Source organism: Tachyglossus aculeatus, chromosome 26, assembly GCF_015852505.1.
Source record: "Tachyglossus aculeatus isolate mTacAcu1 chromosome 26, mTacAcu1.pri, whole genome shotgun sequence".
Lineage (NCBI taxonomy): Eukaryota > Metazoa > Chordata > Mammalia > Monotremata > Tachyglossidae > Tachyglossus > Tachyglossus aculeatus.
The window spans coordinates 2,547,852-2,562,904 of NC_052091.1; the positions used below are offsets into that span (position 1 = coordinate 2,547,852).

Sequence of the window (15,053 nt, forward strand, 5' to 3'; positions counted from 1 at the left end):
GGCCGAGGCGCTCCCCCCACATCCCCTTCTGCCTTCAGGAGAGTTCGGCTCGGTCATGGAAGGACAGCTCAACCAGGATGACCACGTCCTCAAGGTGGCCGTCAAGACCATGAAGAGTAAGCCCCCCCGGCCCCCGCGTCCACCCCTGGGACTTCTCCCGTCCCCCTCTGGACCTCGCCCCCCATGTCCCTTCCCCCCAGGTGACCCCCACCCCAATCCCCACCCTGCCCCCATCCTAATGGACCTGTGGTCCTCCTATGACCACCCTCTGCCCCTTCCCACCCAAACCCCACCGATCAGAGAAGCGGCGTGGCTCAGCGGAAAGAGCCCGGGCTTTGGAGCCAGAGGTCATGGGTTCAAATCCCGGCTCCGCCAGCTGTCAGCTGGGTGACTTTGGGCTAGTCACTTCATTCATTCATTCAATCATATTTATTTAGCGCTTACTTGGGAAGTACAAGTTTGCAACTTCACTACTCTGGCCCTCCGTGACCTCATCTGTAAAATGGGGATGAAGACTGCGAGCCCCCCGTGGGACAGCCTGATCACCTTGTAACCTCCTCAGCGCTTAGAACAGTGCTTTGCACATAGTAAGCGCTTAATAAATGCTATCATTATTATTAATATTGGCCCACCTCTTCCTGATTTGGGCCTCCTTTCCCCTCCGATCCTGGAGCCGTCGTCTGCCATTTTGCCCTCCCTCCACCCCTGATCCTTTCTTCTCCTTTCTTATGTTGCCAACTTGTACTTCCCAAGCGCTTAGTACAGTGCTCTGCACACAGTAAGCGCTCAATAAATATGATTGATTGATTGATTGATTCTCCCCCCTCCAATCCTGCTTCCCCCATCCTCTCCTCTCCCCCATCCTCTCTTCTCCCCCCCAATCCCACCCTCCCCACCACCATCCATTCAATCATTCTGTCGTATTTATTGAGCGCCTACCATTTGCCGAGCACTGTACTAAGCTCTCAGGAAAATACAATACTTGAATCAGCATGGCATAATGGACAGAACCCCGGGCCTGGGAGTTAGAGGGTCGGGAGTTCTAATCCCAGCTCCGCCACTTTTTTTTTTTAATGGCATTTATGAAGCGCTTACTATGTGCACAGCACTGTTCTAAGCACTGGGGAGGTTACAAGGTGATCAGGTTGTTCAATGGGGGGCTCACAGTTTTAACCCCCATTTTACAGATGAGGTAACTGAGGCCTCATCTGTAAAATGGGGGTGAAGTGACTTGTCCAAAGTCACGTAGCTGACAAGTGGCGGAGCCGGGATTTGAACCCATGACCTCTGACTCCAAAGCCTGTGCTCTTTCCATTGAGCCACGCTGCTTCTCCATTGAGCCACTTGTCTGCTGTGTGACCTTGAGCGAATCACTTCATTTCTCTGGACCTCCATTCCCTCATCTGGAAAATGGGGATCGAGACTGTGAGCCCCACATGGGGCAGGGACTGTGTACAACCCGATTAGCTCATATTATAATAATAATAATAATGATGGTATTTGTTCATTCATTCATTCAGTCATATTTATTGAGCACTTACTGTGTGCAGAGCACTGTTCTAAGCGCTGGGGAGGTTACAAGGTGATCAGGTTGTTCCACGGGGGGCTCACAGTTTTCATCCCCATTTTCCAGATGAGGGAACAGAGGCACAGAGAAGTGAAGTGACTTGCCCAAAGTCACACAGCTGACATTTGGCCGAGCCGGGATTTGAACCCATGACCTCTGATTCCAAAGCCCGGGCTCTTTCCACTGAGCCACGCTGCTTGTAGCCTCCCCAGCGCTTAGTACAGTGCCCGGCACATAGTAAAGGGCTTAATAAATCCCATAATTATCATTATTATTATAGTAAGCGCATTTATTAAGTGCTTACTATGTGCAAAGCACTGTTCTAAGCGCTGGGGAGGTTACAAGGTTGTCCCACGGCGGGGACTCCCAGTCTTCATCCCCATTTTCCAGATGAGGTCACTGAGGCCCCGAGAAGTGAAGTGACTGGCCCAAAGTCACACAGCTGACAATTGGCAGAGCTGGGATTCGAACCCATGACCTCTGACTCCAAGGCCCCTGCTCTTTCCCTCATCATCACCACCAATCGTATTTATTGAGCGCTTACTGTGTGCAGAGCACTGGACTAAGCGCTTGGGAAGTCCAAGTTGGCAACATCTAGAGACGGTCCCTGCCCAACAGTGGGCTCACAGTCTAAAAGGGGGGAGACAGAGAACGAAACCAAGCATACTAACAAAATAAAATAAATAGAATAGATACGTACAAGTAAAATAAATCAATAATTAATTAATTAATTAATTAATAATTTCCACTGAGCCACGCTGCTTCGCCAATACAACAATCAACGGTGACATCCCTGCCCACAAGGAGGTCACGGTCTAGAGTAACCCACCCGCCCTCCTATCTTGCCTTCCTTCCCGCCCGGCCATCCCGCCGTTCCCTCCCGCTCTGGTCCTGCCCTCTCTCACCCCCCTCCCCTGATCTTGGCATCCCTTGCCAGTCGCCATCTGCACCCGCACGGAGCTGGAGGATTTCCTGAGCGAGGCCGTGTGCATGAAGGAATTTGACCATCCCAACGTCATGAGGCTCATCGGTGAGGCCCGGGCCTGCCCCCAGCCCGCTCCCAATGCCACCCCATTCCCATCTCCCCCCCCTTCTCCTCTCCTTCCCAACTCCCGCCCCGCCACCGTGCCCTCTCCGGGATCTGACCTCTCCCAGGCAGCATCCGCCAGGCCTCGCGGCTATTCCTGGGAACCCTGCAGCCCGCTCCCACCCTCCCTCCTGGGATTCCGCCCCAGCCCAGCGGGGAAACTGAGGTGCGCGGGCAGGGGGCTGGAAGTGAGCCCTCTGGGCTGGGCAGGGGTCTGCCTGCAGGGCAGCGAGGGCCAGGAGTTTCCTGCCCCCGTGGTGATCCTGCCCTTCATGAAGCACGGAGATCTGCACAGTTTCCTGCTCTACTCGAGGCTCGGAGATGCGCCCGTGGTAGGGGACGGGGGGCAAGGGGAGCTGGGCTGGGCAGGGGGGCCGAGGGCCTCTGTTGGGGTCTCAGCACCCTCTCCTCCCGCCCCAGTTCCTCCCCACCCAGACTCTGGTGAAGTTTATGACGGACATCGCCAGTGGCATGGAATACCTCAGCTCCAAACACTTCATCCACAGGGACCTGGCGGCCCGCAATTGCATGTGAGGGGGGTGTTGGGAATGGGGGTGGGCAGGAGGCGGGCACGTGGCCGGGCAATTCGGCCCACGACGTCGCGGTGCCGATCGCCCACGTGGGCATCGGCCCGAGTTCGTTGGCCATCGATGGAAATCAATCAATCAGTCAATCGATCAATCGTATTTATTGAGCGCTGACTGTGTGCAGAGCACTGTACTAAGCGCTTGGGAAGTCCAAGTTGGCAATGTATAGAGACGGTCCCTACCCAACAGTGGGCTCACAGTCTAGAAGGGAAAGAAGGCAGAAAGGGGAGGAGGAGAGGGGGAAGGAGGCAGAAGGGGGGGTGGGGAGATGATGGGGGAATCAATCAATCAATCAATCAATCAATCGTATTTATTGAGCGCTGACTGTGTGCAGAGCACTGTACTAAGCGCTTGGGAAGTCCAAGTTGGCAACATATAGCGACGGTCCCTACCCGACAGTGGGCTCACAGTCTAGAAGGGAAAGAAGGCAGAAAGGGGAGGAGGAGAGGGGGAAGGAGGAGAGGGGGAAGGAGGCAGAAGTGGGGGTGGGGAGATGATGGGGGAATCAATCAATCAATCAATCGTATTTATTGAGCGCTTACTGTGTGCAGAGCACTGGACTAAGCGCTTGGGAAGTACAAGTTGGCAACCTATAGAGACAGTCCCTACCTAACAGTGGGCTCACAGGCTAGAAGGGAAAGAAGGCAGAAGGGGGAGGAGGAGAGGGGGAAGGAGGAGAGGGGGAAGGAGGCAGAAGGGGGGGTGGGGAGATGATGGGGGAATCAATCAATCAATCAATCGCATTTATTGAGCGCTCACTGTGTGCAGAGCAAATGTGTTTGGCCTAAACCCTTGGTGTAGAGACTTTAGCCTTGGGCAATTTCTGTTTTTTAAAAAAATTGTATTTGGCAGAGCCTACCTCGTGGCAGGCACCGTACTAAGCGCTGGGGTAGAATCCTGACTCTGCCACTTGTCGGCTGTGTGACCCTGGGCAAGTCACTTCTTCTCTGGGCCTCATCTGGAAAATGGGGATGAAGACTGTGAGCCCCCCGTGGGACAACCTGATCACCTTGTAACCTCCCCAGCGCTTAGAACAGTGCTTTGCACAGAGTAAGCGCTTAATAAAGGCCATTATTATTATCATTCTTCTCTGGGCCTCAGTTCCCTCATCTGCAAAATGGGGAATCATCATCAATCGTATTTATTGAGCGCTTACTATGTGCAGAGCACTGGACTAAGCACTTGGGAAGTACAAATTGGCAGACTGTGAGCTCCACGTGGGACAACCTGATTACCTCGGATCTACCCCAGCGCTTAGAACAGTGCTTGGCACTTAGGAAGCCCTTAACAAAAACCATTATGATTATTATTATTATTATTATTATACTAGCTAGTCAGGTTGGACACAGTCCAAGTGACACTTGGGGCTTCCAGTCTCGATCTGTATTTATTTATTTATCTGTTTCTATTAATATCTGTCTCCCCCTCTAGACTGTGAGCTCGTGGTGGGCAGGAATGTATCCGTTGTTGTATTGTACTCTCCCAAGCGCTTAGTACAGTGCTTTGCACATAGTAAGCACTTAATAGATGCCATCATTATTCTCATTATTCTCTGGGCCTCAGTTCCCTCATCTGCAAAATGGGGAATCAGTCTGTGAGCTCCATGTGGGACAACCTGATTACCTCGGATCTACCCCAGCGCTTAGAACAGTGCTTGGCACTTAGGAAGCCCTTAACAAAAACCATTATTATTATTATTATTATTATACAAGCTCGTCAGGTTGGACACAGTCCAAGTGACACTTGGGGCTTCCAGTCTCGATCTGTATTTATTTATTTATCTGTTTCTATTAATATCTGTCTCCCCCCCTAGACTGTGAGCTCGTGGTGGGCAGGAATGTATCTGTTGTTGTATCGTACTCTCCCAAGCGCTTAGTACAGTGCTTTGTGCACAGAAAGCACTCAGTAAATACCACTGAATGAATGAATGAATCCCCATTTTACAGATGAAGTAGCTGAGGCACAGGAAATTTGTGACGTGCCCAAGGTTGGCCTATCAGTCAATCAATCATATTTATTCATTCAATCAGTCGTATTTATTGAGCACTTACTGTGTGCAGAGCACTGTACTAGCGCGCGGGAAAGTACAATACAACAATAAACGGACACATTTCCTGCCCACAAAGAGCTTACAGTCTAGATGGGGGAGACAGACATTAATATGAATCACAGATCTGTACATAACTGCATTTATTGAGCGCTGACTGTACACAGAGCACTGTACTAAACGCTTGGGAGAGTACACTATAACAGTGAACTGACACATTCCCTACCCACAACAAACATACAGCCTGCTGTACTAAGTGCTGGGGGAGATACAAGATAATCAGAGCTCCTCTAGATTGTCAACTCGTTGCAGACGGTGAATGTGTCTTTTTATTGTTGTATTGTCCTCTCCCAGGCACTCAGTACAGTGCTCTGCACATAGTAAGCACTCAATAAATACGAATGAATGGATGACTTGGGTCCCACAAAGTTGGGAAGCAGCGTGGCTCAGTGGAAAGAGCCCTGGCTTGGGAGTCAGAGGTCGTGGGTTCTAATCCCAGCTCCACCACTTGTCATCTGTGTGACTCTGGGCCTTCACTTCTCTGGGCCTCAGTTACCTCATCTGTAAAATGGGGATTAAGACAGTGAGCCTCATGTGGGACAACCTGATCACCTTGTGTTCTCCCCAGCGCTTAGAACAGTGCTTGGCACAAAGCAGCGTGGCTCAGTGGAAAGAGCCCGGGCTTTGGAGTCAGAGGTCATGGGTTCAAATCCCGGCTCCGCCAACTGTCAGCTGTGTGACTTTGGGCAAGTCACTTAATTCTCTGGGCCTCAGTTACCTCATCTGTAAAATGGGGATTAAGACAGTGAGCCCCATGTGGGACAACCTGATGACCTTGTATCCCCCCCACTAGTGCTTAGAACAGTGCTTTGCACATAGTAAGCGCTTAACAAATACCATCATTACTTTTACTAGTAAGCGCTTAACAAATGCCATCATTATTATATTATTATTAAGTTGGAGGGAGCACAGATATTAATAATAATAATAATGGCATTTATTAAGTGCTTACTATGTGCAAAGCACCGCTCGAAGCGCTGAGCACTGTCTTGCCGGTGAGGGAACCGAGGCACGGAGAAGTGGAGCCCCTTCCTTCCTCCCCCCCTCGTCCCCCTCTCCATCCCCCCCATCTTACCTCCTTCCCTTCCCCACAGCACCTGTATATATGTATATATGTTTGTACATATTTATTACCCTATTTATTTATTTTACTTGTACCTATCTATTCTATTTATTTTATTTTGTTAGTATGTTTAGTTTTGTCTCCCCCTTTTAGACTGTGAGCCCACTGTTGGGTAGGGACTGTCTCTATATGTTGCCAACTTGTACTTCCCAAGCGCTTAGTCCAGTGCTCTGCACACAGTAAGCGCTCAATAAATACGATTGATGATGATGATGATGATGATGATAATAATAATGGCATTTATTCAGCGCTTACTGTGTGCAAAGCACCGCTCGAAGTGCCGAGCGCTGTCTTGCCAGTGAGGGAACCGAGGCACAGAGAAGTGAAGCGACTTACAAACGGTCACACAGCACGGCAGGGGTGGAGTCAGGATTCTAACCCAGGTCTGGCCCGAGCTTTTTCCACTCGGCCCCGCTGCCTCGCTTCCCGGTGGAGCGCCAGAAGGCCTCGCTGAGGGCGTCCCCAGCGCTGTGCGTTGGCAGGAAAAGAGGGGAGTGAAAGAGACGCTTCTGGTGTTTGCGTCACTGTTGGCCTCGAGGCCTTCCCTTCCCCAGGATGAGGACATGCCCGAGACGTGTGTGTGTGTGTATTTCATTCATTCATTCATTCAATCGTATTTATTGAGTGCTTACTGCGTGCAGAGCACTGTACTAAGCGCTTGGGAAGTCGAAGTTGGCAACAGATAGAGACGGTCCCTACCCAACGGCGGGCTCACGGTCTAGACGGGGGAGCCGGACGACAAAACAAAACGTATTAACAGAACAAAATAAATGGAAGTGCGTACGTGTACGGACGCGTGGTTGTGCGGCTGCAGGGCCGTTTAATGCCTCCCCAAACGCCTCCGCCCCACCCCGCAGGCTGAACGAAAACATGACCGTGTGCGTGGCCGACTTCGGCCTCTCCAAGAAGATCTACAACGGCGACTACTACCGGCAGGGCCGCATCGCCAAGATGCCCGTCAAGTGGATCGCCATCGAGAGCCTGGCCGACCGCGTCTACACCAGCAAGAGCGACGTGGTGCGGCCCCGGGGGGCGGGGGGGGGGAGGTCACGGAGGGGACGAGAGGGAGGCGGGGGGGGGGGCAGGCTGGACCCCCCCAAAGTCTTCACTGCCCCCTTGTCCCCCACCAGTGGTCCTTCGGGGTCACCATGTGGGAGATCGCGACGCGGGGCCAGACTCCGTACCCCGGCGTGGAGAACAGCGAGATCTACGACTACCTGCGCCAGGGAAACCGCCTCAAGCAGCCGCTGGACTGCCTCGATGGGCTGTGAGACCAATTGCCCACCCCCAACCCGACCCCCCTACCCTCCGGGATCTGTGCCCGCCCCCCCAATCGATCATATTTATTGAGCACTATACTAAGCGCTTGGAAGAGCCCAATAAAACAGACTAGGCGGACGTGTCTCCCGTCTACACCACGCTTACGGCGAGCCCTTTGAGGGACGTGGAGGCCTTCCCAGACTGAGCCCCTTCCTTCCTCTCCCCCTCGTCCCCTCTTACCTCCTTCCCTTCCCCACAGCACCTGTATATATGTTTGTACATATTTATTACTCTGTTTTACTTGTACATATCTATTCTATTTATTTTATTTTGTTAGTATGTTTGGTTTTGTTCTCTGTCTCCCCCTTTTAGACTGTGAGCCCACTGTTGGGTAGGGACTGTCTCTATATGTTGCCCATTTGTACTTCCCAAGCGCTTAGTCCAGTGCTCTGCGCATAGTAAGCGCTCAATAAATACGACTGATGATGGTGATGATGACGTGATGATGATGATGGCGTTCGTTAGGCGCTTACTACGTGCAAAGCACCGTTCTAAGCGCCGGGGAGGATACAAGGTGGTCAGGTTGTCCCACGGGGGGGGCTCGCAGCCTTCATCCCCGTTTCACAGATGAGATAACTGAGGCACAGAGAAGTTCAGCGGCTTGCCCAAAGTCATCATCATCATCAATCGTATTTATTGAGCGCTTGCTATGTGCAGAGCACTGTACTAAGCGCTTGGGAAGTACAAATTGGCAACATACAGAGACAGTCCCTACCCAACAGTGGGCTCACAGTCTGAGGGATCGAAGTTAGTGTGAGCCCTGAGGGTCCTTGCAGCCGCGACCCCCTGCATCCCTTCCCACCATCCGTAGCTGGGGTGGGGGTGTCTTCTCCAGTCCCCCCCCCACCCCCCCCTCCCTTTTGTCTCCCCAGCCTCAGTGATCCCCCCCCTCTTCCCCCCTCCAGGTACGAGCTCATGTCCAGCTGCTGGTCGCTGAGCCCCGTGGAGCGGCCCACCTTCGCGGCCTTGCGTGAGGAGCTGGAGTTCACCCTGAAGGGCCTGCCCCTCGCCCAGGACCCCGAAGAAATCCTCTACGTCAACATGGAGGACGGGGGGCGCCCGGGGGCGGCGGGGGCCCAAGGGGAGCCCGAGGGGGCCCAAGGGGAGACCGACTGCAAGGCCGGCTGCAGCTGCGTCACGGCCGAGGTCCACACCGCCGACCCGGCCGGCCGCTATGTCATGTGTCCCGCCCCGCTGGGGGACCCCCCCCCAGCCGGCCCCCTGCGCCGCCTCTGAGGAGGGGGCCTGACGGGGTGGCGGGGGGTCACCACGGACTCTGAAACTGGGAGCGGCTGGGATTTCGGGGGGTCCCGCACCCCTGCGGCCCTGTCTCCCTCTCCCAACCGAGGTACTGCCACCTTCCCAGCCAATGCCCCCTCTCCAAGCGGCCAACCTCCCTGCCCTTGCTCTAGTGATGCCCACACACCCCTTAACCGCCCCTGCCCACCCCAAGCTGCCCCCCACTTCCCCCCCCGGCCCACCTGTCACCCTCACCCCCCTCCCCGCTGGGCCTCCTCTCAAGGGCAGCCCTCCCCTCGCCTCCCCGTGTACAGCCCTCGTGTACAGTGAGCGTCTGTGGGGCCACCGAGGCCAGGCCCGAGCCCTTGCTGCCAGTTTGCACTGCCAGGATCACCCACATAAATACTTTGTATCAAGGCTCCTCACTTCTCGCTTCTCCCGCGGCCTGGCGGGAGGGAAAAAAGGAGGGAAAGAAGCCTCAAGTCACCTCACCTCCCTGTGCGGAAGCAGCGTAATAAGAAGAATGGTATTTGTTAAGTGCTTACTATGTGCAAAGCACTGTTCAAAGCGCCAGGAAGGTTACAAGGTGATTAGATTGTCCCCAGGGGGGGGCTCACAGTCATAATAATAATAATAATAATGATGGTATTTGTTAAGCGCTTACTATGTGCAAAGCACTGTTCAAAGCGCTGGGGAGGTTACAAGGTGATTAGGTTGTCCCCGGGGTGGGGCTCACGGTCATAATAATAATAATAATGATGGTATTTGTTAAGCGCTTACTCTGTGCAAAGCACTGTTCAAAGCGCTGGGGAGGTTACAAGGTGATTAGGTTGTCCCCGGGGGTGGCCTCACAGTCATAATAATAATAATAATGATGGTATTTGTTAAGTGCTTACTATGTGCAAAGCACTGTTCTAAGCGCTGGGGAGGTTACAAGGCGATTAGGTTGTCCCCGGGGGGGGGGGGCCTCACAGTCATAATAATAATAATAATGATGGTATTTGTTAAGCGCTTACTATGTGCAAAGCACTGTTCTAAGCGCTGGGGAGGTTACAAGGCAATTAGGTTGTCCCCGGGGGGGGGGGGGGGGGCTCACAGTCATAATAATAATGATGGTATTTGTTAAGCGCTTACTATGTGCAAAGCACTGTTCTAAGCGCTGGGGAGGTTACAAGGTGATTAGGTTGTCCCCGGGGGGGGGGGGCTCACAGTTTTAATGCCCATTTTACAGATGAGGTAACTGAGGCCCAGAGAAGCGACTTGCTCAAAGTCACACAGCTGACAGTTGGCGGAATCAGGATTTGAACCCATGACCTCCGACTCTAAAGCCCGGGCTCTTTCCACTGAGCCACGCTGCTTCTCCGGCCGAAGGGATGGAGCATAGGCTTGGGAGTCTGAAGGTCCTGGGTTCTAACCCCGGCTCGGCCACTTGTCTGTTGTGTGACCTTGCCCGAGTCACTTCACTTGGGCCTCGGTTCCCTCGCCTGTAGAACGGTGGTAGAACCTGAATCCAAACCATCAGGGGTATTTAAGTGTTTACTATTTGCAGACCTGTCCAGAGCGCTTAGCACAGTGCTTTGCACATAGTAAGCGCTTAACAAATACCATCGTTATTATTACTATTATGTAGTAAGCGCTTAGGAAAAGTCAAAAAAAGAAAACAAAACCCAAAAAAATCCTTGGCCTGATTCGGCTGCAGCGGCTCCCGGGCGCCCCCTGGTGGGACTCCCCTCTCCCTGCCGCCCCAGGGATTCATTCATTCATTCAATCGTATTTATTGAGCGCTTACTATAATAATGATGGCATTTGTTAAGCGCTTACTATGTGCAAAGCACTGTTCTAAGCGCTGGGGGGGATGCAAGGTGATCAGGTTGTCCCACGTGGGGCTCCCAGTCTTCATCCCCATTTTACAGATGAGGTAACTGAGGCGCGGAGAAGTGAAGTGGCTTGCCCAAGGTCACACAGCAGACACATGGAGGAGCTGGGATTCGAACCCACGACCTTTGACTCCAAAGCCCGAGCTCTTTCCACTGAGCCACGCTGCTTCTCCTCTATGTCCTTCTACTATGTGCAGAGCGGTGGACTAAGCGCTTGGGAAGTACAAGTTGACAACGTGTGGAGATTCATTCGTTTATTCAATCGTATTTATTGAGCGCTTACTGTGTGCAGAGCACTGGACTAAGCGCTTGGGAAGTACAAGTTGGCAACGTGTAGAGATTCATTCATTCATTCAACCGTATTTATTGAGCGCTTACTGTGTGCAGAGCAGTGGACTAAGCGCTCGGGAAGTACAAGTTGGCAACATGTAGAGACGGCCCCTACCCAACAACGGGCTCAAAGCCTAGAAGGGGATCACCTATTATCATCATCATCATCAATCGTATTTATTGAGCGCTTACTATGTGCAGAGCACTGTACTAAGCGCTTGGGAAGTACAAATTGGCAACATATAGAGACAGTCCCTACCCAACAGTGGGCTCACAGTCTAAAAGGGGGAGACAGAGAACAAAACCAAACATACTAACAAAATAAAATAAATAGAATAGGTATGTACAAGTAAAATAAATAAATAAATAGAGTAATAAATCTGTACAAACATATATACATATATACAGGTGCTGTGGGGAAGGGAAGGAGGTAAGATGGGGGGATGGAGAGGAAGGAAGGGGCTCAGTCTGGGAAGGCCTCCTGGAGGAGGTGAGCTCTCAGTAGGGCCTTGAAGGGAGGAAGAAGCTTGTCATTATTACCATTATTAATAATCGTATTTATTGAGGGCTTACTACGTGCAAAGCACTGTACTAAGCGCTTGGGACGGTACAATATAGCATCAAACATTCCCTGCCCACAACGAGCTCAATCTAGCTGGGTTGTGGGAATGAGGGTAGAGACCCTTACCTCCGACGGAGTCCCCGTGGGTCCTGAACCATCCCTTCCTTCCCACCTTTCTATAATAACGGTATTTTTTAAGCGCTTACTACGTGCCAGGCACTGTACCAAGCGCTTGGATGGACGCAAGCAAATCGGGTTGGAGAGTCCGTTGTTGGGCAGGGACCGTCTCTATATGTTGCCGACTTGTACTTCCCAAGCGCTTAGTACAGTGCTCTGCACACAGTAAGCGCTCAATAAATACGATTGATGATGATGATGATAATAATAATGGTGTTTGTTAAGCGCTTACTACGTGCGAGGCACTGTACCAAGCGCTTGGATGGACACAAGCAAATCAGGTTGGAGAGTCCATTGTTGGGCAGGGACCGTCTCTATATGTTGCCAGCTTGTACTTCCCAAGCGCTTAGTACAGTGCTCCGCACACAGTAAGCGCTCAATAAATACGATTGATGATGATGATGATAATAATAATGGTATTTGTTAAGCGCTTACTACGTGCCAGGCACTGTACCAAGCGCTTGGATGGACTCAAGCAAATCGGGTTTGAGAGTCCGTTGTTGGGCAGGGACCGTCTCTATATGTTGCCAACTTGTACTTCCCAAGCGCTTAGTACAGTGCTCCGCACACAGTAAGCGCTCAATAAATACGATTGATGATGATGATGATAATAATGGTATTTGTTAAGCGCTTACTATGTGCCAGGCACTGTACCAAGCGCTTGGATGGACTCAAGCAAATCGGGTTTGAGAGTCCGTTTTTGGGCAGGGACCGTCTCTATATGTTGCCAACTTGTACTTCCCAAGCGCTTAGTACAGTGCTCCGCACACAGTAAGCGCTCAATAAATATGATTGAATGAATGAATGAATATAGTTCCACGTGGGGCTCACAGTCTCAATCCCCATTTTCCAGATGAGGGAACTGAGGCCCAGAGAAGTGAAGTGGCTTGTCCAAGGTCCCACAGCAGACAAGCAGCGGAGCCGGGATTAGAACCCACAGATAATGATAGAATTTGTTAATAATAATAATGGCATTTATTAAGCGCTTACTATGTGCAAAGCACTGTTCTAAGCACTGGGGAGGCTACAAGGTGATCAGGTTGTCCCACGTGGGGCTCACAGTCTCAATCCCCATTTTACAGATGAGGTAACTGAGGCCCAGAGAAGTGAAGTGACTTGCCCAAAGTCACACAGCTGACAATTGGCGGAACCGGGGTTTGAACCCCTGACCTCTGACTCCAAAGCCCGGGCTCTTCTCCACTGAGCCACGCTTGCTACGTGCCAAGAGCTGGGGGGAGATACAAGGTAATCAGTTTGTCCCACGTGGGGCTCACAGGCTCAATCCCCATTTTCCAGATGAGGGAACTGAGGCCCAGAGAAGTGAGTCCCCAGCAGACAAGTGGCAGAGCCGGGATTAGAACCCATGACTTTCTGGCTCCTGGGCCCGTGGTCTACCCATTGTGCCATGCCGCTTCTCGTGCCACTCTGCCACCCTTCCTCCTCTCACCTCGCTGACTCTGATGCCCCCCGTCCCCGCCATTCAGTGTTAGGCCCTTTTAGTTCGAGTAAAAAGTGGCACACCTGCTCTTTTAGTCAGGGTGCCAGCTCCCAGCCAGGGGCACGGGGGGCACCTGCCCAGACAGCACAGCCACATTCGCTCCTGCTCCATCAGCCGGACCCTTCCTCCGCCGCTGGACGACCCCCGTCAGCTCTTCCGCCGCTTGGGAGCCCCCCATCAGCTGTCCAGCTCGTGTTACCACCGCTCTTTCAGTAAGGGTGCCACCCTGCCAGGGGCACGGTGGCACCTGGCCCAAGAACACAGCCAATATAATATATATATATATAATATAATAATATCCCACCGGAGCAGGGCCCCGCCAGCTGTCCAGTCTGTGTCGCATTCGCTCTTTCAGTAATGATGCCACTCTGCCAGGGGCACCTGGCCCGAGACCACAGCTCGGTCCACTGCACTGGCCGTCCGCTCCCTCCAGCCGGAGCAGGCCCTGCCAGCTGCCCAGCTCGTGTTATATCCGCTCTTTCGGGAAGGGTGCCAGCTCTCAGCCAGGGGCACGGTGGCATCCGCCCTGAGGGCACAGCAAGTGAATGACCACAGGTCTGCTTGATCCCCTGGGGGTCCTTCCATCTGCTGCCCACTCCTGCCCATCCTCTTCTGAGCAGCCCAGCTTCTTCCAGGGCCCACCCGTCCCTCCTCCAGTGTCCAGGCCGGTGGTCGCCTTGGCCTTTATATACCTTGGCCTCACTGGCACCAGTGGGTGTCCGATTGACCCCCGGGCCCCGCCGCTGCCCTCCCTGCGGACGCTCTGGTTTCCCCGTCTCCAGGGAGACCAGCAGGGCGGAAGACCTCACCTGGCAACCCCTCTGCCAAAAGTGCATCCTCGGCCTTCGGGGTCTATAATAATAATGATAGCATTTATGTTCCAAGCACTATTCTAAGCGCTAGGGAGGTTACGAGGTGATCAGGTTGGCCCACGGGGGGCTCACAGTCTTCATCCCCATTTTACAGCTGAGGTGAGTGAGGCTCAGAGAAGTCAAGTGACTTGCCCAAAGTCACGCAGCTGATAAGTGGCGGAGCCGGGATTTGAACCTGTGACTTCGGACTCCAAAGCCCGGGCTCTTTCCACTGAGCCACGCTGCTTCTCCTCTGACCTCGACGACCTCGGGGGGGGGGTCCCTTACCTCACCTCCACCTTTGGGGGTTCCTCCCTTCCCCCCCTCAAGCCCCCTGCCCCCTCTCCTTTGGACTCCCTGCCTTCTTCCCCCAGATTCCTTGATCCACTCCTGAGGATCTTTTAGACTGTGAGCCCACTGTTGGGTAGGGACTGTCTCTATATGCTGCCAACTTGTACTTCCCAAGCGCTTAGTACAGTGCTCTGCACACAGTAAGCGCTCAATAAATACGATTGATGATGATGATGAGGAGGATCCTCTGCTCCGACTGGGGGTCCCCTGCCCCAGCCCCCCCAGGGTCTCTACTCCCTACCCCTCGGGGTCCCTACCTGTCTGTCTGTCTCCCCCTTCTAGACTGGGAGCCCATCGTTAGGTAGGGATTCATTCATTCATTCATTAAATCGTATTTATTGAGCAGAGCACTGTACTAAGCGCTTGGGAAGTACGAG

General features: G+C 52.8%; 1 protein-coding gene across 1 annotated transcript in view; it reads left to right on the forward strand.

Moving 5' to 3' along the window:
- The window catches only part of AXL (AXL receptor tyrosine kinase), a 48,229-nt gene extending 38,783 nt beyond the window's left edge, over positions 1-9,446 (forward strand). Inside the window, exons 14-20 of the mRNA XM_038767460.1 lie at positions 39-116; positions 2,505-2,597; positions 2,865-2,986; positions 3,075-3,184; positions 7,329-7,488; positions 7,602-7,738; positions 8,697-9,446. Coding sequence (XP_038623388.1) covers positions 39-116; positions 2,505-2,597; positions 2,865-2,986; positions 3,075-3,184; positions 7,329-7,488; positions 7,602-7,738; positions 8,697-9,027 — 1,031 coding nt within the window. The 3' untranslated portion in view covers positions 9,028-9,446. The remainder of the gene's footprint in view (positions 1-38; positions 117-2,504; positions 2,598-2,864; positions 2,987-3,074; positions 3,185-7,328; positions 7,489-7,601; positions 7,739-8,696) is intronic.
- Positions 9,447-15,053: the final 5,607 nt, after the last annotated feature.